The sequence below is a fragment of the Pseudophryne corroboree genome, chromosome 3, assembly GCF_028390025.1.
Source record: "Pseudophryne corroboree isolate aPseCor3 chromosome 3, aPseCor3.hap2, whole genome shotgun sequence".
NCBI lineage: Eukaryota > Metazoa > Chordata > Amphibia > Anura > Myobatrachidae > Pseudophryne > Pseudophryne corroboree.
In genome coordinates, this window is record NC_086446.1 from 47631293 (window position 1) to 47657213 (window position 25921).

At 45.1% G+C, this 25921-nt stretch overlaps 2 protein-coding genes across 2 annotated transcripts in view; both read right to left on the minus strand.

Moving 5' to 3' along the window:
• Nucleotides 1–8694: 8694 nt before the first annotated feature.
• LOC135057146 (oocyte zinc finger protein XlCOF6-like) overlaps nt 8695–25921 on the minus strand; it is a gene marked incomplete at its 5' end in the record, with an annotated part of 352699 nt that continues 335472 nt past the window's right edge. The window contains one exon of the mRNA XM_063963044.1: nt 8695–15401. Within this exon, the coding sequence (XP_063819114.1) occupies nt 14430–15401 (972 nt within the window). The remainder of the gene's footprint in view (nt 15402–25921) is intronic.
• LOC135054688 (gastrula zinc finger protein XlCGF53.1-like) overlaps nt 16290–25921 on the minus strand; it is a 159523-nt gene continuing 149891 nt past the window's right edge. The window contains exons 3-6 of the mRNA XM_063957952.1: nt 17385–17576; nt 17116–17239; nt 16900–16997; nt 16290–16715 (exon numbers count right to left, since the gene is read on the minus strand). Coding sequence (XP_063814022.1) covers nt 16353–16715; nt 16900–16997; nt 17116–17239; nt 17385–17576 — 777 coding nt within the window. The 3' untranslated portion in view covers nt 16290–16352. The remainder of the gene's footprint in view (nt 16716–16899; nt 16998–17115; nt 17240–17384; nt 17577–25921) is intronic.

Consider the following 25921-nt stretch of genomic DNA (forward strand, 5'->3'; position numbering starts at 1 on the left):
GATGGAGCCGAAACGTCGACATGATTTGCTGACATGCTGTTGACCGTCTCTGTGTGAGACACACCTGTGAGTGGTAATAAATTTCTTCATCGATAAGGAAGTGGTGAGTGACTGTATTTTCTCTGTATATATATATATATATATATATATAATTAATATTACGCCCCCACCAATAACACTACGTCTGTGCTCGAGCCACAGATCAATGTAACCGTACCATATACATATATATACAGGTATAGCTTTTTGAAATGCATCACATTAGCATGTTTATTTTTTTTACACAGTCAGAGTAGTTGGTGTTGACAGAGTCACCCCACACACACCTGTGTTTCCCATATAGTGTTTTCTTTTTGGAAAAACATACCATTATTTACATGCTGACAATTTCATGAAACAAGTACCATCAGGAGTCGGCGGTGCAGACAGAGGGATTCCCATAGCCATTTGTGGCAGAGCACACAGACATGTCGACACACGTGTACTAAACACCCACCGACATTACACTGACTATAAGGCATAGATCCCATTATCTGACAGGGAAAACACAGAAACCGTTTACCAGCTCATTTACCACACGCTCATTAAACATTTCTTTTTCCACCTATATTGCACTAAACCACTGTGCCCCCCTCCCCTTTTGTACACTGTGAGCGGTTCATCAGTGTTTTTGGCGGGGCCATCGTCTCTGTGAGAAAATGGCGCTGGACAGAGCAGTGAGGGCTAAGCCACGCCCCCTTACCGGCGCGCTTCAGTCCCGCTACTTTTTGGAATTTTTATACTGGCGGGGGTCTGTATACAGTGCCTATGCACTGTATACCTCTTTGCCAGTTAATATATATGAGGTCTATTGCTGCCCAGGGCACCCGCCCCTGCGCCCTTGTAGTGCCGCTAGTGTGTGGGAGCAATGGCGCGCAACGTGACCGCTGCGTGGCACCTCAGAGACACTGAAGTCTTCTGATGTCTTTCCTGAAGTCTTCTGTACTTTGGTTACTCACCCAGCTTCTTTCTTCTGGCTCTGTGAGGGGGATGACGGCGTGGCTCCGGGAACGAGCAGCTAGGCTATACCAAGTGATCAGACCCTCTGGAGCTAATGGTGTCCAGTAGCCTAAGAAGCAGAGCCTTTAACTCACAGAAGTAGGTCTGCTTCTCTCCCCTCAGTCCCATGAAGCAGGGAGCCTGTTGCCAGCAGTGCTCCCTGAAAATAATAAACCTAAAGTCTTTTTCAGAGAAACTCAGGAGAGCTCCCGTTTAGTGTCCAGTCTCTCTGGGCACAGAATCTAACTGGAGTCTGGAGGAGGGGCATAGAGGGAGGAGCCAGTTCACACCCATTCAAAGTCTTAAAGTGCCCATGTTTCCTGCGGATCCCGTCTATACCCCATGGTCCTTTTGGAGTCCCCAGCATTCTCTAGGACGTATGAGAAATAAGTAACAGTGCAGAGGCAGGGGAAAATAATCAGTCCGGATGCTGCTACCGGCTGTGTTGGGACACACAGTGAACATCCATTGAGCAATCTAGGCTGAGTGTCCCTGCCAGGAGAGAACAAAGAGCCCCCAGCCTCGCCCGTGTCATTAAAGTGACCCCCATACTTATTAGTGCAGGGAGACACAGTGCCCAGTGGTAGCTGGAGCAATCCTGATAGGATACCGGTGTCTTCCAGGGGTAGTCACTGTGTGTGGTAAATCATCCTGGTGTCTGTGGAAGCAGATAGTGGAGAAGGTAAGTGGTAAGCGGGGCTTGTACTTGTCCTGGTGCATAGGCGCCGGCAGAGGCATCACTGGCACCATGATGTAAGCCAGGCAAATGTACGTTTCGCAGATGGAGCTTCCTCAGTGCAGCCTACCCTTATTAGCAATGTTTGGTCTTGTGCTCCAGATATCCCCACTTTCCCTTTTCTTGGAACTTACCTTTCTATCATAGACACCATTAACTTTTTCAGCAATTTATGCTACAGTAGATCTTCTCTGAGATGTGACCAGATAGACCAGCCTTCGCTCCCCACACACGTCAGTGAGCTTCAGGCACCAATGAACCTGTTGCCGCTTCACCGGTTATCCTTCCTTGGACCACTTTTGGTAGATACACTGGGAACACCCACTAACACCTGCTGTTTTGGAGATGCTCTCTCAGATCCTTACACTTGTCCATTTTTCCTGCTTCCAACACATCAACTTAAAAAACTGAGTGTTCACTTGCTGCCTAACTTATCCCAATCCTTACTGGATTTATAGACAAGAAAAGAAAGAAGACTCTGTAGGTGCACTCTTCTGAGGAAACAATAATTACGTGTGGTTGTATAAAACTGAACTTTTATTTAATACAGATAAAATATAACTCCTATAGCAAGTATCTATCATTAACCCCTTCAGTGGCGGGTTTTTAGAATTTGGTCACACCTCCCAGGGCGGGTTTTGAAATGATGGGTTGATCATTTAAATTCATCTTACAAGAATTTATTAAAGAATACAACAATCAGATTACATATGTTTTTTGTCATTAAGACAGAGTATATTATAACAATTTAGGTGAATTTGAGCAAAATTAAACAAATTCTAATGCTTTCTTTTGGTGTGAACATTTTCAAAGCAGCCTTCTGGATGTAACGGGATGTTCCCACACAGCTTACATTCCCATCTTGTTTCTTTTCTTCAGGGACAAACTCTGCTGGGACAGTTCTTTCTTGTGGCTGGTATAGGAGTTGGGAAGTGTCTTTCAGTAAGACGAGCAGGAGGCTCTGTTTTTGAGGGTCTTCCTCCCTTGGGCGATTTACTTTTCATAGTATACTTCTCCAAAAGCCCATGAATAACTTTATGTCTAAATTGTAGGAGACTGCATTTTTCATCACTACTTTTCCCATACATAATATGGGCATTCACAAGAGTTATATCTATCAAATGAAAGAATAGTTTCCTATACCATCTGACACTTTCTAAGGAGTGGTATTTGATATGCCGGCTGTTGGGATCCCGGCGCTCAGTATATTGTCGCTGGAATCCCGACAGTCGGCATACTGACAACTATTCTCTCTCTTGGGGGGGGCACGACCCCCCCTGGAGAATAAATAAAATGGTGCGTGTAGTACACCACCATGACCACAAGGGGCTCTTTTGTGCTCGCCCCATTGCCGGCGGTCGGGATCCCATCACTGGGATCCCGGGCGCCGACATAGCACCCCTTTCTAAGGCACTCATAAGGTTTTATTTTTTGATCTACTCCGCCCATGTTTGCATTGTACTTAATTACTGCCTCTGGTTTCTTTACCACTTCTTTGGGATTTCTGTTCATTTTTCCTGTATAGCATATTCTTCCCCTGTGAAATGTGGATAACATTAACACATCTTTTTTGTCCCGCCATTTGACCGTTGAACACATTTCTGATGTATAGCAAAGCACATCTCTTTTCTTCAATTTAGCAGCCTGCAGTTCTTTTGGCATTTCCATCCTTCGTAAGTTAACTGTTTCACAGGCTCTAAAGCCATGATGTTGCAGCTCATGGAATAGCTGAGGACTTGAGAACCACCGGTCCATGAAAACAACATTCCCTTTTCCTATAAGTTCAGGACACAGCAGAAGTTTGGTCCCTGAAGGATGGCTTATTAGTTTCTGCGAAGCACTCTCTCCACCCCGCCTTTCTTCACCTTGGCCAGTGTAAATTAAAAATTCCTAGGTATATCCTGAATGTGATTCACATAGAAAAAATATTTTCAATCCAAACCTGGCTCTCTTTAGCAGAATATATTGTTTCATTAGTAGCCTTCCTTTGAATAGCATAAGGCTTTCATCTACAGAGATATTTTGCTCTGGCATACAGTATATGATTCTCTAAAAGATGTACGCAGTGGCCTGATTTTCCAGAGACGATCATTGCTGTCTGCGTCTTCTTCATTGACAAAATGCAGGTAACGGAGTAACAACTGAAATCTTTTTAGCGAAAAAGTTTCACTAAAAATAGGTGTCTGAAGTATATGGTCTCTGCTCCAATACAGCTTAATTTTAGGCTTGCTAATTATACCCATTGCCAAAATCAAAGCAATAAAAAGTCTCATCTCATTTTCACACATCGTACCACGATCTAATTCTCGATTTTGAACCTGCACCCGAAATTGGAGCATCCTTCAGGCACTTATTTGCATATCTATTTGTCTCAACGACTATATGGCGGACAAAATCACTGGTAAAAAAACCCAGTACAAAGCATTGCAGAGGAAAAACATTTGAAGTAAGTGGTACTCAAACACCTGCAATACCAGAAAATAAAGGTTTTCCACGCGTCTCGTCTGCTTGTCTACTATCCCATTTTGACCACTGGAAATGGTGTTCGAGTGTTTCTGAGGAAATATTAAGGAGCGAGCTGTCTGACCTCTCAGTCAGTTCTTCACAAGATTCACCACTGCTGTCACTATCAAGCTCAAATTTCCTTTCTGAAAGGCTATCATCTACTGATTCATCTTCCATGAAAGCAAGAACGTCAGCAGCACTTCATTTATTTGCTGTTCTTTTGGCCATCAGTCAGCTGCCCGATATTTTAGCTGTGGTATAGATACATTCAGCTGCACATCATAATGCTTACACACGGAGCAATACTGTGGTAAGCTGCTAAAAACTCCACGAGGGCACAATAACCATTGAAAAGGTCTCCCCCTGTGGGAGTACACTGGAAGTGGAAATGAGTGATACTTAAATACAGTTTATGCCTATCCATCATCGGGGACTTTTCAATTTAAATCCCCCTTGCTTCAGTTTAAATCCCCCTTGTGTATTTTAATTGCTGTGGAAAGGAGGGGGGGGGGGGGGGGGAGGGCAAAGTGATTTGATCGCCCGCGTGGATCACAAACTCCAGCACCGCCCAGGAACCAGCATAAGCTATTATACAGTCAAGCATGCCCCCCAGCCAATAGGAGTCCGGGGGGCGCGCTTAACTCCATAATAGCTTATACTGATTCCCCGGCGCCATGCATGCTGCATGGCTTCTCCAGGGAGTCACTCAGAAGTATGCATGGAAATTTTCCGGGGTTGCCAGCGCCTACCAGCCCAGGAAAAATTTCCAGGCATGCCACTCAAGAGGTTAAACTGTTCACTGTCTCATATCCCAATTTAAATGATGCCTCATTGGTCAAGAATGTAGATAAGACTGAACTGAAGTAAAAACGTGTATCCTTATTTTTAGTGGTAGTTTAGTACCTGGTAGGGATTAGCCTAGAACAGAGGTTCACAAACTTGGTCCTCAAGGCAGCCCAATGGTCCAGGTTTTAAGTATATCCATGCTTGGCCACAGGTGACTTAATTAGCACCTCAGTCAAATTGATTTAACCATCTGTGCTGAGCCATGGACATACCTAAAACCTGGACTATTGGGGCACGTTGAGGACCACGTTTGAGAATCTCTGGACTAGGAAGATAAAGTTATCATTTTAGTTCCTTTAAACCTTATGTGTACTATTTATGATAAGATCTGCAAAGCCAAATATACATCATAAATGTACTTTTCCTGCGAAATAAACATAGAGTGAGTATATCAGAGTGCGAGTTGTTAGATAGCGGCTTCACCTGTACATGAATCTGCTGTCAATGTTAGACTCAGACCTTCATGCGGTCTCTCATTCCAACAAAATATCCCATCCAGTGTTGAGATTTTCATTTGACCGCCAGGATTACATACCGAACCCTGACCTACATATGCCAGCCATTTGGCATACGCTGCAAAGATGAGTTGAGATTTATTAAATATATTCTTCTTGCAGGATTTGAACTGTTCCTTAGATTGTCTACTTTAAATTAGGGGATTATAACTTTTTTCCTGTTTCCCGTATATAACATTTGTTCTACAACAATATTGATGCCTACATGACTTTGCATCTGGTTTGCAAAACAATTTATTCAACTTGTATATATAAGTATAATCAATAGTATGGCCTTAGCACTGATTATTTTTCCATATAGTCCCCATTCTTGTCTAAGCATTTGTTCCAACAGTACATGAAGGCGGGTGTAGTAGGGTATGCCGGCGGCCGGGTTCCTGGCGACCAGCATACCGGCGCCGGAATCCCGACCGCCGGCATACAGACAGCTGGGCGAGCGCAAATGAGCTCGCCTGGGAACTACTTGCTGTGTGCATGACGGTGTGGGGGACCTATCATCACTCTGGTCCCGTTTCTGTTACCCACTCTAAGGAACAGTGCTGTGCCACCTAAAGATAATTTGCGGGCGTCCATCTGCTGGTACCCATAAACTTTTCTGTTGTTTGGATTGTGCATTGACTTTTCTTTACAGGATGTCCCTTGGAACTTGACATTGCACCCTCCAATCTGATGTGGTGAGGGGTGAGCTTACCTCTACCCTTTATGTGACTTTTACCATTTTACTGTCCTTCAAGGAAAGCCCCATTTCTCTACAGCTACTGGCCTGTGTTGTTCCTGGTGCCTCCTTCACTACTTTCTATACTTCCCTTTCTCTGAGTCTTATTTGTTGTCATGGCACAGAACCATAGGAAATGCTCTGCAACTCTTAAACCTAATATTTGTTTGGGATTGGGAGAAGGCAATCTTCATCTAAACCGCCTCCTGCTTCTTCTGATTCACCCTCTTTTACAGAGGATGTGTCCATTTCAGAGGCACCACTTTCAGCTAAGAAACCATAACTCAAACTATCCATGCCAAAATGAGGTCAATCAGTGGAATTAAAGTTAGATTTGGTTAAGCTAGGCTCTCGCTTGGACTGCCTGGATAAAAAAAAAAATGTCCAAACTTTTGCCAATGTCAAGTTACCATGGAACAGATTAATCATCTAAGAGTTTGAGTCTGATAAGGAACACCCTGAGGACATAGAGAATCGAAACTGTCTCAATAATGTCCACTTTAATAATGTTCCAGGAACCCACCCCAGACTCTCTCCCTACCAACTTGAAATGTTTATTTCTACAATACGAGATCTCTACATAGAACTGCTTCAGCAGAAGGCTTTACCTCCGTGCACATCAAAGAAAACTTTTTAACTTTATTATTGATGGCATTTGGTGCTCACCCACATCTGCTCTATTTATATTATCTCTTCTGGTTGCTGGCACTAGTGCAGCAGGGTGCCTTACTGTCTACATATCTGGTGGTCCTGTCCAAAGATCCGAGGCTTCTAGAAGGATGTCTATGACCTTATCAGAGTAGTTGTTGGTATTAAAGCCCCAAGCTCGCAGTTTTACTCTCTGCTTTCTAGCCCTATCTCCCATATCTCACGTCCTACACAGAAACAAATTAAACTCATTGCAAACACAGCAAAATTGTCTCACGCTGGAAGATGACCTTACCTTCTACCAACTTAGCTATTATCTGGTTAAAATATAGTATGCAGCATATTACCTCTACTACTCCAAAAGTGGAGAATGGTCCTGGGGCTGGTTGCTCTTAGGGAAGTCTCCACTACCCTGGGCTGACCAGTCTAGGGCGGATTGGCATAATGACAGGGGGACCTACGCTGCATGTTTCCCGGCTATAGTGTCACCAGCCCTGGCTAGTACAGTCTAACACTCGTTAGTAAATAGAGAGGACCCCATATAATTTTTCACTACAATGCTATGCTTATATTCCTAGGACTGGTCACCAACATATAGGGGACCCACATATTTTTTACATTTTGCTGATCTTTACATTTTTTAGCATAATACAAGCTTGCACAGATCCAATTGATCCAAGCAGGCTTTTAATCTATGTCAGATTTTCAGCGAGATAGGGGTTTAGAAACAAACAGGGATCGACAGGATCTGATTGATTAGAAGGTAAAACAATGTTTAGTAAATGCTGTACTGTAGAACCCACCATCAACCCGCGGTGGATTTGGTCAGTTCCGAAACCCCTTGCATACAGACACTTAAGTCAATTTACCCCTAGGAATTTGTCAGCATAAGGGGATATTTTATATTTTCCAGGAACAAATCTTATACGGCCAATATCCATATTGTATCAGATTTAAGCCCCCAGAAATTCTATCATTAGTGCAAAGCCAGGACAGCCCGGTGAAGTACAACTGTGCATGTGAAAAAGGGGGACACGTGCAACCAATAACTAAAACAAAAGCTGTCTGGCTAAAACAAAGGGACGCTACTCCTCACAAAAAGATATCCCCCATGCCGTTCGCTGAGAGCATTTGATGTATGACAAAAACTCTATTAAAAGCCTTTTCTACGCCAAATGCCTACTTGTGTTCCATGTATGAACCCAACATGCTCAGGGTGGATGAAGCTTGTGATAATCTGTTTAAGACGATTAGCTAATTTGCGGCTTCATTTGTGTGAAATTATGAAACAGGACACCAGAAAGTAATTTACAAGTCACGTTATTACATGTTTAATAATAGGTGCATTTGTACAAAACTTACCACTTAGCATCATCAAACTCCATGTGTACTGAGATCACATTTTTGCAGCATTGACCCCCAGCAAGATAGGAACAGATAACAGAACTGATTATACAAACTCACACCTTCAAATATGGAGTATGACAAAACAGGTTGTAGTTGTTTCTGGGAATACACATTATGGGGTCTCCTGTTGAGTTGGACACAAAAATAGGAATTTAATACATACCGGTAATTCCTTTTCTTGTAGTCCGTAGTGGATACTGGGGATCTGTACTTTAGTACCATGGGGTATAGATCGGGTCCACTGGAGCCTGGCACTTTAAAACCTTTAGTGTGTGTATGGGTGTGCTGGCTTCTCCCCTCTATGCCCTTCCTACCAGTCTAGGAAACTGTGCCCAACGAGATGGACATACCATGAGAGAAGAAAACAGATACAACAGCGGTATGGCACCAAGCCAACACACAACCATAACCGAAAAAAGCAGGGCGCTAACCAGAACAGAGCATAGCAACAACAACCCAATCAGGATAGCACAGCTATCCCATCAACATAACAGGACCGTAACAGCGGACCAACCAAACTTACTCAGGTAAGCAGGAAATGAAGCGCTGAGGCGGGCGCCCAGTATCCACTATGGCCTACGAGAAAAAGAATTTCCTTAGGTATTAAATTCCTATTTTCTCTTATGTCCTAGTGGATACCAGGGACCTGTACTTTAGTACCATGGGGAAGTCCCAAAGCTCCCAAAACGGTGTAGAACCGTTAGAATTTCACCAGAGTGTTCAAACCAGACCAAGTAGCAGCTTAGTACAACTGTAAGGCCAAGACACCCCGGGCAGCCGCCCAGAAAGAGCCAACAGATTTAATCAAGTGGGCATGAACAGACGTCGGCAAAGGCATAGCCGCCGAAGTATAAGCTTGTTGAATAGTTAACCTGAGCCAATGAGCAATAGATTGCTTAGAAGCCAGTCGACCAATCTTGGTGGCATCATAAAGGACAAATAGCGAATCAGATTTCCGACGATGAGCAGTCCTTTTGTCATAAATCTTCAGAGCCCGGACCACATCAAAGGATTCTGGGCCAACAGAAGTGTCAGGATGGGTCCTGAGTTCCGCCCTGTCTTCATGAAAAATCAAATAAGCGCTCTTACAGGATAAGGCCCCTAATTCAGAGACATGTCTTGCAGACGCCAATACTAATAACATCACCGTTTTCCAGGTGAAAAATTTAAACTCTACCCTATGTAAGGGTTCAAACCAGTCCGATTGAAGAAAGGAGAGGACCACATTGAAATCCCACATAGCTGTGGGAAGCACGAAGGGCGGTTGCATATGAAGCACACCTTCTAGGAAGGTATGTACTTCCCGGCAACATGGCAAGTTGTTTCTGGAAGAAAATAGAGAGCGCTGAAAGCTGGACTTTGATGGAGCCTAAACACGGGCTCATATCCACTCCCGTTTGCAGGAAAAGTAGAAAACAACCAATTCTAAATTCCACAGGAGACACCTTTCTACTTTCACACCAGGAAACATACTTTTTCCGAGTATGATGATAGTGTTTTGACGTCACCATCTTCCTGGCTTGGACCATGGTAGAAATAACCCGGGAGGGAATACCTTTTCTTGCTAGACTCTCCCTCTCAACTTCCAAGCCGTCAAATGTAGCCGCTGTAAGACTGGATAGATGAACGGACCTTGTTGAAGAATATCCTGTCGGAGCAATAGAGGCCAGGGATCCTCCAGAGCCATGGTTCGGAGGTCCGAGTACAACGCCCACCGAGGCCAATCCGGGGCAATTAGAACTGCTAGAACACTTTTCCTTCTTAGTCTTTTTAGAACCCTTGGGATTAGCGGAACAGGTACACAAACTGGTATGTCCAAGGCGTCGTCAGCGGATCCACTGCTACAGCCTGTGGATCCCTCATTCTGGAACAGTAATGGCATAGTTTCTTGTTGAAACGAGAAGCCATCAGGTCTATCTGCGGACAGCCCCACCGGTAAATCAACTGTTGAAACACCTGGGTATGCAGGCCTCATTCCCCCAGATGAAGGTCGTGTCGGCTGAGGAAGTCTGTTTCCCAGTTGTCCACTCCTGGAATGTATGTGGCTGAGATGGCCCTTGCGTTGGCCTCCGCCCAGAGGAGGATTTTTGACACTTCTCGCATTGCTGCTCTGCTTCTTGTTCCCCCTTGTCGGTTTATGTACGCCACAGCCGTAGCTTTGTCTGATTGAACCTGGATCGCCTGATCCCTCAGGAGATAGAAAGCTTGCAGAAGGGCACTGTAAATTGCCCGGAGTTCCAGGATGTGTATCAGTAGAGCAGATTCCTGACTTGACCATATCCCCTGGAACTGGGCCCCCTGGGTCGCAGCCCTCCAACCCTGGAGGCCAGCATCCGTTGTCAGTAGAATCCATGATTGGATTTTGAAATTCCTGCCTTCTACCAGGTGAGGAACTTGTAGCCACCATAAAAGAGAAATCCAGGCCTTCGGAGATAAGGTCACTTCCTAATGCATATGAAGGTGAGACCCCAACTATTTGTCCAGCAGATCCAGCTGAAAAGGCTGGGCATGAAATCTGCCATATTGGATTGCCTCATAAGCAGCAACCATCTTGCCCAGCAAACGTATGCAAAGATGTATGGACACCTTGCGTGGACGGAGCACTGAGCGGACTAAAGACAGGATGGCCAAGGCCTAGTTCATCTGGAGAAATACCTTTTGAGACACTGTATCCAGTATCATTCCCAGGAATTGGAGACGTTGGGTCAATTCCAGGTGAGATTTCTGGAAGTTTAGAATCCACCCATGATCCGTAAGTAGGCGGGTCGTCAGATCGATGCTGTGCAAGAGACGCTCCCTGGACATAGCCTTTATCAGGAGATCATCCAAGTAGGGGACTATGTTGACTCCCATCATGCGCAGTTGCAGCATTATCTCCGCCATGACTTTGATGAAGACCCTCGGAGCTGTGGACAGGCCAACGGGTAAGGTATGAAACTGGAAGTGGTCATCCAAGATGGCAAACCTGAGGTAAGCCTGATGAGGGGGCCCCATGGGAATGTGTAGGTAAGCATCCTTGACATCCAGGGAAACTAAGAATTCCCCGTCCTCCAGACTGGACACCACTGCCAGCAGGGATTCCATCTTGAATTTGTACTCCCGCAGATACGGATTGAGGGACTTCAGGTTTAAGACGGGTCACATCAAACCGTCTGGTTTTGGAACGACAAAAAGACTGGAGTAAAACCCTCTTTTGTGTAATGGAGGAGGTACTGGAACCACCACCCATGTCCGCAAAAGCTTTTGAATTGCCTCTTGCAAGGTAACTTTTGCAGTGGACAAAACTGGTAAGCCCGATTTGAAAAATCTGGGAGGAGGAAGTTTGAAATTCCAGCCGGTATCCCTGGGAAATGAGATCCCTCACCCAAAGATCCCGGCAGGACACCGCCCACACCTGGGCGAAGTGTTGAAGGTGAACACCCACCTGAAAGTTGCCTTGCTGCTGGGGCCAACAGTCACACAGAAAGCTTAGCGGCAGGGGAACCGGTGGTCTGGTCCAGGGATGCATCAGTTGCAGGTTTACGGGACTTACCATACGTGCCTCTTGGAGGGGTGGAGACTCCCCGGCCTACCTCTCAACCTTGCGACACGAACGGACTGCAAGGAGGGTCCTGTGTAAGAATGTAGCAGGTGGTGGAGCCGATGGCAGATTGGTAGACTTACCCGCTGTCACCTGGGAAATCCATTTATTCAATTCAACCCCAAACAAGGCATCAGCATCTGTTGACCACTGACATAACCACAGAGCTCTGCGTGCCGAAACAGCCATAGCAGTAGTGCAGCCATTTATCTTACACAATTCCTTTATAGCCTCGCTCATAAAATTTGCAGCATCCTGTATGTGTTGCAACAGAGTAATAATCTCATCCTGGGGCAGAGAGTCCAAACCATCAATAACAGAATCAGACCACTTGACAACTGCCCTGGAAATCCACCCACAAACAATTGTGGGCTGCTGTGATACGCCCGTTGCCGTATATATTGCCTTGAGAGTGGTCTCAATTTTACGGGCAGCCGGCTATTTAAGGGAGACAGACCCTGGCAGCGGCAGTACCAATTTCTTAGACAGTCTGGATACAGACGGGTCGACTGACGGTGGGTTTTCCCATACCTTCCTGTCCTCTGTTGGGAGTGGAAAAGTAGCTAAAGACCTCTGAGGAATTTGAAATTTCTTATCAGGGTTTAATCATGCTTCCCTGGCCAGGGAATTTCATTTTTTAGACACAGGAAAGGTGACTTAGATCTAACATTAAAATATACCTCCTCATCTGATCCTGCGTCCTGATCCGGTATGTGAAGAACCTCTTTAACAGCATAAATGGGTGCTTCCATACCAGGGGACAGAGAGCTCTCCTCATCCATATCATCATCCACATCAGGCTGATCAGAATCAGACTGAAGCACCTGTGGCAGTGAGCGTTTATGTGAAACCAACAGAGGGGGCTGAGAACCCTTTTTGGTATCTGCTGCTTTAGCCATACAATCAAGAGACTGCTTAAACACCTGTCTCTCCTTTTTAGCTGCAGCTAATTCAGAATTTACATCCTGAATCATGCTTTTAAAATGATCTAGCCAGTCAGGTGCCTGTGAACTGTGTCCCTGAGGAAACAAGGAACATTGCTCACACATGAGGGGGTGATGAAGGGGTAGAGTTACAAGCAGCACACATAACCATGTCAACAGACATCTTGACACAACTGTAATACAGCACAGCTCACTGGAAAACCCCCCCACACAGACCCTAAAGAGCCCCTGGAGTGACACTGAGGAATGGAGACCAGCACACAGAACACAGCGTGTGAAATAATGTGTATAACCTGATAAAAGTGCAGCAGCCCTACCGCTGTAGTGCTCCCCCCCCTGCTATGATCCCCTGGTACCGTCCCTGGAGGAGCAGTGTGTATGCAGCCTCGATGAACCGCAGCAGCAGGAAATGGTGCCTTCCCACCTCTGGTCCTGCTCCGGGAAGCCCCGCCCCTTGCGGTCCATCACAATATTATACTTGCCCTGAGAGAAATTCACATATGAATATCAGTACAGACAAGCCTTTAGGGGCAGTGAGCACGGCAGGGCATGAGCCCTGAGCCAGATATGTCCACGGCGGGCACCACAGCTCGTGTCCTGTGATCGCTGCGTGACCTGCCGCTAAACTGCACCGGGGACCCGCTAACCGGGACCCCTGTGTTAACACTCACCGCATCTGCGATCTTCCACATCTGTTAGAGCAGAGGTTCTCAAACTCGATACTCGGGGGCACACACAGTGCATGTTTTGCAGGTAACCCAGCAGGTGCACAGGTGTATTAATTACTCACTGACAGATTTAAAAAAAGGTTCACAGGTGGAGCTAATTATTTCACTTGCGATTCTGTGAGGAGACCTGCAAAACATGCACTGTGTGTGCCACCGAGGACCGAGTTTGAGAACCTCTGTGTTAGAGGGTGGCAGCTCGCTGCTGGCATGGGCACACATACTAACGATGTGTGATCAGCACCTCAGGAGCTCAGCTTCCTGTCAGCTGGGATTACGAACCATTAACCCTCAGGAGGTTGGTTCGGTCCCCCCTCTAAGTCCCACGAAGCAGGTAGCCTGGTTGCCAACCAGGACTAATTGAAAAACAATAAACTAAAACTAAAGGAAACTCTCTGGAGCTCCAGAGAGATGCACCCGGCTCCTTGGGCACATTTTTCTAAACTGAGTCTGGTAAGAGGGACATAGAGGGGAGGAGCCAGCACACACATACACACACTAAAGGTTTTAAAGTGACAGGCTCCAGTGGACCCGATCTATACCCCATGGTACTAAAGTACAGTTCCCCAGTATCCACTAGGACTTAAGAGAATGGTGTCTAACTCGTAAATGCAAAATGTGTAACAGTTTTCGGAAACTTGCTAAGCTGTGGATAAAACCGAAATGTGGCCAACTAGGCAACCCCAGCACATGCACCTTCTTACTCCAATAGAAGACGTTCAAGATACAAGAGGTGTAGCTAATCAATAACGGCTTACTACTGTATATACTCAGATTGTTTTTCTCTCATGAACTTTCTGGTGTCTAAGAAGATGTAATTTCTGTGTAAAACATTTCCCACACTCAGAACATGAAAACGGTTTCTCACCTGTGTGAGTTTTCTGGTGTTCAGCAAGACTAAATTTCTGTGTAAAACATTTCCCACACCGAGAACATGGAAATGGCTTCTCACCTGTGTGTGTCCTCTGATGTTCAGCAAGACGTGACTTATGAATAAAACATTTCCCACACTCAGAGCATGAAAAGGACTTCTCACCCGTGTGTGTTCTCTGATGTATAAGAAGACGTGATTTATATGTAAAACATTTCCCACACTCAGCGCACAGAAATTGTTTCTCACCTGTGTGATGTGTCTGATGCTCAACAAGATTGGATTTCTTTGTAAACCGTTTCCCACACTCAGAGCATGAATATGGTTTCTCACCTGTGTGACTTCTCTGATGGGTAACAAGACTTGATTTACATGTAAAACATTTCCCACACTCAGAACATGGTAATACTTTCTCACCTGTGTGACTTTTCTGATGTGCAACAAGAGATGATTTATGTTGAAAACATTTCCCACACTCCGAACATGGAAATGGTTTCTCACCTGTGTGACTTCTCTCATGTGCATGAAGAGATGTTTTATGTGTAAAACATTTCCCACACTTAGAGCATGAATATACCTTCTCACTTGTGTGAGTTCTCTCATGCGAAATAAGAGTAGATCTTTGTGCGAAGCATTTCCCACACTCAGAGCATGAATATACCTTCTCACCTGTGTGAGTTCTCTTATGTGAAATAAGATATGATTTACGTGTAAAACATTTCCCACACTCAGAACACGAAAAAGGCTTCTCCCCTGTGTGAATTCTCTGATGCAAAGCAAGTCGTGACTTATATGTAAAACATTTCCCACACTCGGAGCATGGAAATGACCTCTGGCCTGTGTGAATTCTCTGATGCCTAACAAAAATTGGCTGATGCACAAAACGTTTACCAGATTTAGAATAGGATACAAATGTATCATTTGTACGAGCTGTACTAAGATCTGAATTATCAGGAGAACGTTTCTCAGTAGACAGCTCATGTGATGTATCTGCAGTATGACGTTCTGGATGTATATTTTGGGTAATGGGGTTCGCTTCTGCAGAATCCTGTGCCATGTCCTTATCTTGTAATTTATAATCTTGAGACACGATGAGATCTCCCTCGACGGCAATCCTGCTTGTGAATCCATTGACTGGAAATACATGTATGAAAACAGAGTTCATACAATTACTGATTACTCAGATGTTCAATTTAAATTTTCAAATGGCAAATGCTTTATTGGATACACTACAGAGGATTATCCATTGCTTACGATATGGTATGGAATGGTAAGGCTCAAGCATTTAGATTATGTTTATCTCTGTCCCATATTTCTAAGAAGATGGCTGCATATGGATGTTGGTGGTGGGTCATTTTTTTGTGGTCACATGCCAGGCCAACATCAGTCGGCGTGTGCAGTGCAATTCCATTCTTTTCTGATAGTGACACAGACATATGGGCTGGCATGAACCATTGTGCACAGCAGGTATTGCCAACCTCGGCCTCAAGGCCCACTAACGGTGCAGGTTCTAGTCATATCCAGGCTTCAGCAGATGGTTAAATCTAAATAACCGAGGTACTAATTAAATCACCTGTGTTCAAGCAGGGATATCACCAAAACCTGGACTGTTAGTGGGCCCTGTGGACTTAAGTTGGGAATGACTGGTGTACAGTCATTCCTGGGTGTATGCAAGATAAAATGAATCTTTGTAGGTTCGCTCCCTAATGACAGATTATTTAAAATAATCTGAAAGGTTGGAAGACCAGGGCTAGAGTAATTTTGTTTACCAAGTTTATGTTTAATAAGTTTATATACGGTATATAAACTGATGCCAAAGTGTTTATGACTCACTTGTGCTGGTATCTGTAGGGATTTCCTCCTCCTTACACTGCTGATCACCCCTCGTATGCATCTCTTCTTCTCCCTCTATATCTTCTGCCTTCATATCAATCACATACGTCTCTTCTTCTCCCTCTATATCTTCTGCCTTCATATCAGTCACATACGTCTCTTCTTCTCCCTCTATATCTTCTGCTTTATGATCAGTCACATCCATCTCTTCTTCTCCCTCTATATCTTCTGCCTTCATATCAGTCACATACGTCTCTTCTTCTCCCTCTATATCTTCTGCTTTATGATCAGTCACATCCGTCTCTTCTTCTCCCTTCGTATCATTAACCTTTGTAACTGTCATATCTTCTCCCTAAATAACCCACAAAACAGTCAAATCTTATATAACCCACATAAAAATACACCAAAAAAAGCAACAACTAATCTGCAATTTCATTCATTGAGGAAAAAAGTAGAATATCTGCATATAAAACACAAACAGCTGCTCTACACGACAGTTGCTTTGGGATATTGGCGAGACCCTAAATCCCACCTACCTGATGCTCCTGTGGGATCCTGTGGTTCTCCTCTGTACAATCCTGGGAATACAGAGGACGGGGACATCTCTCTGGGGTATCTCTGTTACTGGGACCATCTGTAGGAGACACACAGTGACTGAGTACAGTGTATATATGTGATTATCAGATGATGTGTGTATATAGGGGCCCCCATACCTGCTCTCCCCTGTACAATACATGACAGTCTCCTCTTACCCAGTGATGTGAGGGGCCGGCGATTCTCCATCATCATGTCCTTGTACAGATCTCTGTGTTCTTCTATATACTCCCACTCCTCCATGGAGAGATAGACAGTGACATCCTCACACCTTATAGGAACCTGACACACACAATGGTACAGTCATCACCCAGACACATCCCCTGGTGTTACTGTATAAGGTCCCATTCCCAGCAGTCACCTCTCCAGTCATCACCCTGACACATCCCCTGGTGTTACTGTATAATGTCCCATTCCCATCAGTCACCTCTCCAGTCAGCAGCTGAATGATCTTGTTGGAGAGTTCCAGGATCTTCTGGTCATTGTGTCTCTCATGTATCAGTGAGTGAGGTGGAGGCACCGTGATGGGGCTCTGGGTCCTGCTCAGTCCTCCTGACACACGGAGATGGCTGCTGGGTATCTCATGCTCACTGGATGCCTTCCTCACTACTGTGTAATCCTGTGTGATGGGGAAAACAAGAGTTATGGTAGACTTACCATGGTTAACTCGGTTTCTTCGAGTTCCACAGGATAGACATGGGGTGTAGGTGGTTGGATAAGGATCGGGCACCAAACTGTTAAGCTTTTGAGCTCCCAGAATGCTCTGGTCCAACCTCCCCTATAACCCTGACTCCAGGCCAAGGGAAGCCCGTTTTGTCAGCAAGCCCAAGGCAGGAGCAGAATTAAGCAAGAAGGAAGACCTGTAGATACGAGAAAACACAACACACTCTTCCATACCAGAAGGAGGGAGTTCGTGAAAGAGTCTCAAATTAGGTTCGTGAGGGTGGGCGCCCCTGTGGATACTGTGGACCTCAAAGATACAGAGTTAACCGTGGTAAGTCTACCATAACTCTTGTTTTCTTATTCAGGATCCACAGTTGATCCACAGGATAGACATGTGAATGTTCCAAAGCAGAATTTAAGGGAGAGGACATCCCTGATTTGACAGGAGAAACCGACGCCCAAACGCAACATCCTAAGAGGCAAAGGAATCAAAGACATAATGTCTTAGAAACGTATTGATTGATGACCACGTCGGTGCTTTGTAGAGTTGTTCAGCTGAGGCACCACGGTGGGCTGCCCGTGTGGGCCCGACTGAGCAGGTAGAATGGGCAGAGACATTATCCGGGATAGGGATATCAGCTTGAGAGTAGGCTTCTGAGATCATCATCCGAAGCCATCTCACCAGTGTTTGCTTTTTAGCAGGCCAATCTCTCTTATGCAATCCATATAGGACAAAGAGAGTATCTGTTCTTCTGATCTCACAGGTCCGCTCCATATAGATCCTTAGTGCACGGACCATGTCCAATGATGTATCTCCCACAGTGATGTCCGGCAATTGGAAGGCCGGAACTACAATTTCTTCATTAAGGTGAAATTTAGAGACCACCTTAGGAAGATAACCAGACTTGGTTCTGAGAACTGCTCTGTCTGGATGAAAGACCAGAAATGGGGGGCTACAGGAAAGTACCCCGAAATCTGATACTCTCCTAGCTGAAGATATTGCCAGTAGAAATTGCCAGTAGAAATGGAGTTTTAGCTGTCATCCACTTGAGATCCACCAGGTGCAATGGTTCAAATAGGGGAGCTTGAAGAGCCTTGAGAACTAGCTCTAGGTCCCAAGGAGTTGTTGGAGGTACAAAGGGAGGCTGGATATGAAGCATTCCCTGGAAAAAAGTGCGAACATCTTGCAGAGTTGCAATTTTCCTCTGGAACCATATGCCAAAACCTGTACCTTAAGGGAGGTTAGACAGAGACCTCGGTCAATTCTTGTTTGAAGGAATGCCAAGATTCTGGAAACTCTAAAGGATCGAGGATCATAACTTCTGGCACCACACAACTGCAAGTATGCATGCCAGATCCAGTAATAGATGCGGGCTGAGGATGGTGAGTATAGATAAGGTCCTTGAATCAGTAGATCTGGTCGTTGAGGAAGCAGCAATGGTTTGTTCAGTCCGTAGATCTGTGTACCAATTGCGTCTGGGCCAAGTCGGAGCTATCAATGTCATGGGGCGCCGCCATCCTGTTTGATTTTGCGAATCACCCTGGGCAACAGGGAGATTGGCGGGAAGACATATGCCAGACAAAATTTCCATCCTACGGACAGAGCATCCACGAAGATTGCTTCGCGTTCTTTTGTCCTAGATACTTATACTGGGACCTTGTTGTTCTGCTGTGAAGCCATGAGGTCCACTTTCAGCAACCCCCATATGTCTACCAGAATCTGGAAGACTTCTAGATAAAGGCCATTCGCCTGCTTGAATATGGTGCCGGCTGAGGAAGTCCGCATCTAAATTTAGGACGCCTTGGTATGAATACTGTGTACATTGCTGGATGATGGTGTTTGGCCCATCTGAGGATGCAGCCCACCTCCTTCATTACCATCTAGCTACGAATGTCTCCTTGGTGATTAAGGTAGGCTACTGCAGACTGGACCTGAATCGTCCTTTGCATGAGTGAGTGCCATGTATATGGCCCGAAGCTCCAGGACATTGATTGACAGACCACTTTCTTCCTTGGACCAACGGCCCTGAAGAGAGTATTGACCTGTTACCACTCCCCAACCTTGCAGACTAGGGTCCGTTGTCAGGAGAATCCAGTCTGAGATCCAGAAGGGTCGACCCTTGTCCAGGTGGGACACTTGTAGCCACCAGATCAGTGACAGATGTACTTCCTGAGCAAGAATAATTGTCTGGGTTTTTGTCTGCTGCTGTCCATTCCATCTGGAGAGAATCAGATGTTGAAGGGGTCTTGAATAGAACTGGGCATATTCTACCATGTCGAATGCCGACATCATTGACACCAGTATCCGCATCGCTGCGTGAATAGATACTCACAATTGTGCAGAAAGCTGCAGATTCTCATCTGTTTTGTGGATATTTTGTCCAATGGCAGAAATATTCTCTGTAAACTGGAATCCAGTATCACTCCTAAATGCCTCATCCGTTGGGATGGGATTAGGGAGGATTTTACGCAATTTATTAGCCATCTGTGAGCATGTAGAAAGGCTATAGTCACTTGTAGGTGGCAAAAGGGTTTCTTGGGATTGTGTCAGTATGAGCAAGTCATCCAGGTATGGCTATATCCTTATCCCGTGGTGAATCACTACCATGATTTTGGTGAATACCTGAGGAGCTGTAGCCGAAGGGTAGAGCCTGAAATTGGAAATGTTGCTGGAGAATCGCAAACCTGAGATAGTGCTGATGGGAGAGTGCTATCGGTACATGTATGTAGGCATCTTTAATGTCCAAAAACACAAAAACATCCTCCGGCTCCATTGCCAGAGTAATAGCCCGTAAACAAATGGAAAAAAGATTACCACACCAATTCACGGGCGCTTCTCAGGGATTAATCAAGCGGCTAACTCACATTAGGAATCTAGTGAAGTGTTAACCTTAAATAATAAAAGATACATGCATAGTGTATTATTGCATAACATGTGTAAAATACACCAAATTCTCCAGTGTAAACTCGTACCAGAGGAGATGGTCTACACAAGGTAGACAATATTCACTGTATAAGTCACAGATCACCAACACACAGGAAGTTTGTTTCCCCTCTGGTCCTCGAGGAATGGGCTCCCCCTCGATAGGCTCATATGCGCGGAATATGCAAATAAAGAAGGGCTCGATAGTGTAATACCATAAAACAATTTTAATACAGTAATTAAAAGATGAGACAGGTGGACTCTCACTGATTTTGTTGGTCTACATATAAAGGTAGACAAATAGACATTCAAAAACAACCAGGTGTCCCCAGATGAAATTGATGACAACAAGTGAGTACTCCACGTGTCCCAGGATACCGCTCACCAACGCGTTTCGATAACAACTTGTTATCTTTTTCAAGGTGTGCTGGTACTCACACTATCTGGGTATTTATACCCCACCCTTTAAAATACAAGAGGGTCCTATTTCCAGACATGGATTATTCTAACAGCTAAAATCCCTTACTAATCCAGTATGACAAGCCAGTCCCATATATCCATTTCACATTATCTTAACAACAGTTGGTTCCCGCTCTCCAGTGTTTCTAACGTCCGTACCACTAATTCCGGTGGAAGTGACGCTTATCGCTGCGCTCCACGTGGAATATCCTTTCAAGCTAGGATCCGGCACTCAACAGCCATGCCGTCAAACGTAGCCGCTGTAAGTCTTGATACATGCACGGCCCCTGCTGCAGCAGGTCCTCGCGAAGAGGAAGAGGCCGAGGATCTTCTATGAGCAACTCCTGAAGATCTGGATACCAAGCCCTCCTTGGCCAGTCTGGGACAATGAGGATCGCTCGAACCCTTGTTCTTCTTATGATCTTGAGAACTTTCGGTATGAGTGGAAGTGGAGGGAAGATATACACTGACCGAAACACCCACTGGGTCACTAGTGCATCCACTGCTATTGCTTGAGGGTCTCTCGACCTGGAACAATATCTCTGAAGCTTCTTGTTGAGACGAGTTTCTATCATGTCTACTTGAGGAACTCCCCAAAGACTTGTCACCTCTGCGAACACTTCTTGGTGGAGGCCCCATTCTCCTGGATGGAGATCATGTCTGCTGAGGAAGTCTGAAAAATTGCTGACAGAGCTCTTACATGTCTTTCTGCCCAGAGGAGGATCTTTGTCACCTCTGCCATTGCCGCTCTGCTTTTCGTTCCGCCCTGAGGGTTTATGTACGCGACTGCTGTTACATTGTAAGACTGGATCTGTATGGGTTGATCTTGTAGAAGATGCACCGCTTGTAGAAGCCTGTTGTAAATGGCTCTCAACTCCAGAATATTACTGTGACTTTGGAAAAGTTATGATCCAACCGTGTTATTGAAGTACAGTCAGGGAGAGTGCAATGTTCTGCACCAACCGTTCCCTGGACCTCCCTTTTATCATGAGATCGTCCAGGTAAGGAATTATATTGACTCCTTTCTGTCGAAGGAGGACCATCATCTCCGCCATCACCTTGGTAAAAATTCTCGGTGCCGTGGAGAGTCCGAACGGCAACATCTGGAACTGGTAATGGCAATCCTGTACTGAGAATCTCAGATAAGCTTGATGTGGAGGATAAATGGGAACATGTAAGTAGGCATCTTTTATGTCCACTGACACCATGAAATCCCCTTCCTCCAGACTGGAAATCACTGCCGTCAGAGATTCCATCTTGAACTTGAACCTTTGCAGGTAGAGATTCAGAGTCTTCAGGTTTAGAATTGGTCTGACCGAGCAGTCCGGCTTCGGAACTACAAATAGGCTTGAATAAAACCCCTACCCTTGTTGTAACAAGGAAGCCAGGACAATGACCTGATCCTGACACAATTTTTGTATTGCTGCTGCTACTACATCCCTGTCTGGGATAGAAGCTGGTAAGGCCGATTTGAAAAATCGGCATGGGGGAATGTCCTGAAACTCCAGTTTGTACCCGTGGGAAACTATTTGTAAAATCCATGGGTCCAGGCTAGATTGAACCCAAATCTGACTGAAGAGTCTCAGACGTGCCCCCACCTGAGCGGACTCCCGCAAGGGAGCCCCAGCGTCATGCTGAAGATTTGGCAGAAGCAGAGGTTGACTTCTGCTCCTGTGATCCTGTAGACGCTATGGACTTTTTTCCTTTTCCCCTTCCTTTACCTGCAAAGAAAGGGGAACCTTTGGCCTTTTTGTATTTATTAGGCGGAAAGGACTGCATCTGAGAATGATGTGTCTTTTTAGCTGGCGCAAGAGCATTGGGCAAGAATGTCGACTTACCTGCGGTAGCCGCAGAAACCAAAGCATCCAGCCCATCTCCAAACAGGGACTCGCCCTTGTACGGGAGAGCCTCCATATTCCTTTTGGAATCTGCATCAGCATTCCATTGGCGAATCCACAACGCCCTACGTCCTGAAATCGCCATGGTAATGGCTCTTGATCCCAAGAGACCAATATCTTTCATGGCTTCTACCATATACGCAGCAGCGTCCTTGATATGACCTAACTTTCTCTATCTATTGTGTCAATGTCTGAGGACAGGTTTTCTGACCACTTTTCAATAGCACTACTCACCCACGCACAGGCAATGGTAGGCCTGAGTAGTGTCCCATTGGCTACATAAATAGATTTTGTCAAAGTCAGAAAAATATCACGATGCACACTGCCATATTTGCACCTCATACAGGTCCGCGCTGCGCATGCGTGCGCTCTCCCGTGCGTGCGCATACTCGCTGTTGCGGGCACCCGCAGGCGCACGGTATACGCATTTACGGTAGAGTTCCTGTGCGCCCAGCGTGCGACTCAATCGTTATATATTTTCACCATATAATGTATTTTGTAGATCATGGTCCCCTTGATAGATTCTGAAAGTTTAGTTAATATAGCATGTTCATGGACAGAGAGATCCCTCTTTGTTTGATACGAAGGGTCAGACATGGGTCATACAGTGGTGTTTAGTATCCATCGGAAGAGTATTTAATTAGCAATATTCCGGTGTTGGTTTGAAGCTGATTGATCGCTCGTGCGAATAGTTATGGACATAAGAAGTTTATGTACTTTTACTATTATTTGCACTTACTTATCCATGCGGCGGGAAACCTAGTTTCCCACCCACCTGAGCAGTTGGAAATGGTCTCAGCCCACCTGTATGAATCAACCTATGTTCTTTTGTTATAGTGCGAAGACGAATTCCTGTGTCCAATGAACAATGAGATTGTAGGGACCATTGAATTGTATTGTGTGTGGGGCATAAATAGACAAGCCGACCATATCCAGCTCACTCTCTTCAATGGTTCTCATTGCTGATAATCGGGAGCTGGATATCGAGGCGCATGCGATCGTTCCCTTTGTGCGTAAGTTTTCTCCGCAATCATATTGTCTTTATTGTTATTGTGAGCCATATCTCTCTCTCTCTCTCTCTCTCCTCCTCTTTCTCTCTCATTTTCCCTTCAACGTAATTGTATTGTATTGTATTTCCTGTGTAGTTATCTGGTTAGTTAGTCTATGTTATATTGTAGTGTATGACTTGTATTGTATTATTCTTTTCCAAGTATAACATTCATATAAGGCGTTAGACCCTAAGCCCGGTATTTGTGTATTTCTTATAGTGTTAAGTATTCTCAGAGCGTCGAGTACGCTCGAACAGCTTTTAAGTTAATAAGGTTACACTGTGTTGCATCTACACTCTATCACTACATAAAGGTTTCACTGCGTATTACATTGTTTATGGTTTAGATATAAAGGTTTAACATTGTGAGCGTTAGCGCCGCTGGTGATCTCCTCGTGGTCCCGAGCGTCCGCTACGCTATAGCGAAACATTACGTTAGTTGGCAGCCAGTAGCCTGCCTGCCTGTGATCTCTTGGCCGTGAGCGAACGTGACGCTTGAGCGTCTCGATTACGGCTAAGCGATTGTTACGCAACGTGCGTACCCTTACGGTACTCCATACGTCAATAGCGTACAGTGTTCTTAGACCTCTTAAAGGGTTTTAAATAAGATAAATATTTAACTTTATCAATTGGCGGCTCGTCCGTCCTTCACATATCTCTGCTGGGTAATTTCAGCAGACATTATCCATCAGCAAAGGGCGGGAGATCATATTCCTCGTAGTGCTGTCTGGATAAGCGTCTGCTTCGCTTAGTAAAGGGTGCTGAGGGAATCCGGAACCGGAGGTAAGAACAACACGCTAGTGTCTTTTAAAACTGTTTATTTCTGTCTTGCGTACGCACACACGCATATCTGCATTTCTTTTATGCGTGCATTTTCATATATCACTCTCCTGTTTGCCATTTTATAATTGATAAACGTGCTAAGAGAGATTTGTCGCTATTTCATAGTTAAAGTGTAAAAGTAATACATTAAGGGATAAATTGCAAAGCTCGCACACAGCTCTACCTAAAGATACAAGGAGAGATTGGTGTGGTGCTCAGTAGATGATCGAGGATCATCTACATTGATAAACATGTTAATTGTGTTACGGTGAATTTCTGCTTTGCGTACACGTGTCTCTAACAAAGGGTGAGACTCGCGTACGCAACTCAAAGGCCGACGCACGCAGCGTACATTACGCAACGGAGCGTCCGGGTACGCCCACGTAACTCAAATCACACGCTAGTGATATTTTTAACAGGCGAAAAGGTGGCAACACGATAAATAGCGCAAGTCTATTTTAGTGTCCGAAATTTAGACTAACAGATCCTTCTCCAAATTTACAACACATCTGGTCTAAAGGAAAGAAATTTCTGCGCAGAAATAGAAATAGAAACAAAAGTGTACATGTGGTGAGTGAGTGTTTGCAATTATACAATTTTTTTGAGGTTGAACCACCAGAAGTCGAGTTCTCGTGAGGTACATGCATGTAAGTGACGTACATGGTGGCTAGGGAGGCATCCCTTGTTAAACATAAATCTGAGCATTAGAGTATAGCAGACCAGGAGGTCATACTGTAGTACAGACCAGGAGGTCCAGAACAGACCAGGAGGTCCAGGTACAGCAGACAAAGAAGTCCGCTATAGAGACAAGTAGCACAACCCAGGGGGTTGGTGCGGAACCCATATAGGCCATAAAGCTCATGCTGAAGGAATTCGCAGCCGCAATTTTCGATTCCGCTGGTCGCTCCGTACATAAGATTAGTTGCTTATGTGCAGAACGATTGTACCGCACGTAATTGTGTGCATTAGTTAGTCTGACCAGTGCCATTTGTGTACGAGACGGGTCATAAACGCTATTTGTACATTCTAACGTGATTTGTGTAATTTTTTTTATTTTAAGGGAGGTTCGCCAGTCACTTGGGAACTATCCAACAACCAATAGTTACTGGAAAGGGTCAATGCTCTGCGGAACACACTCACATGTTCCAGTA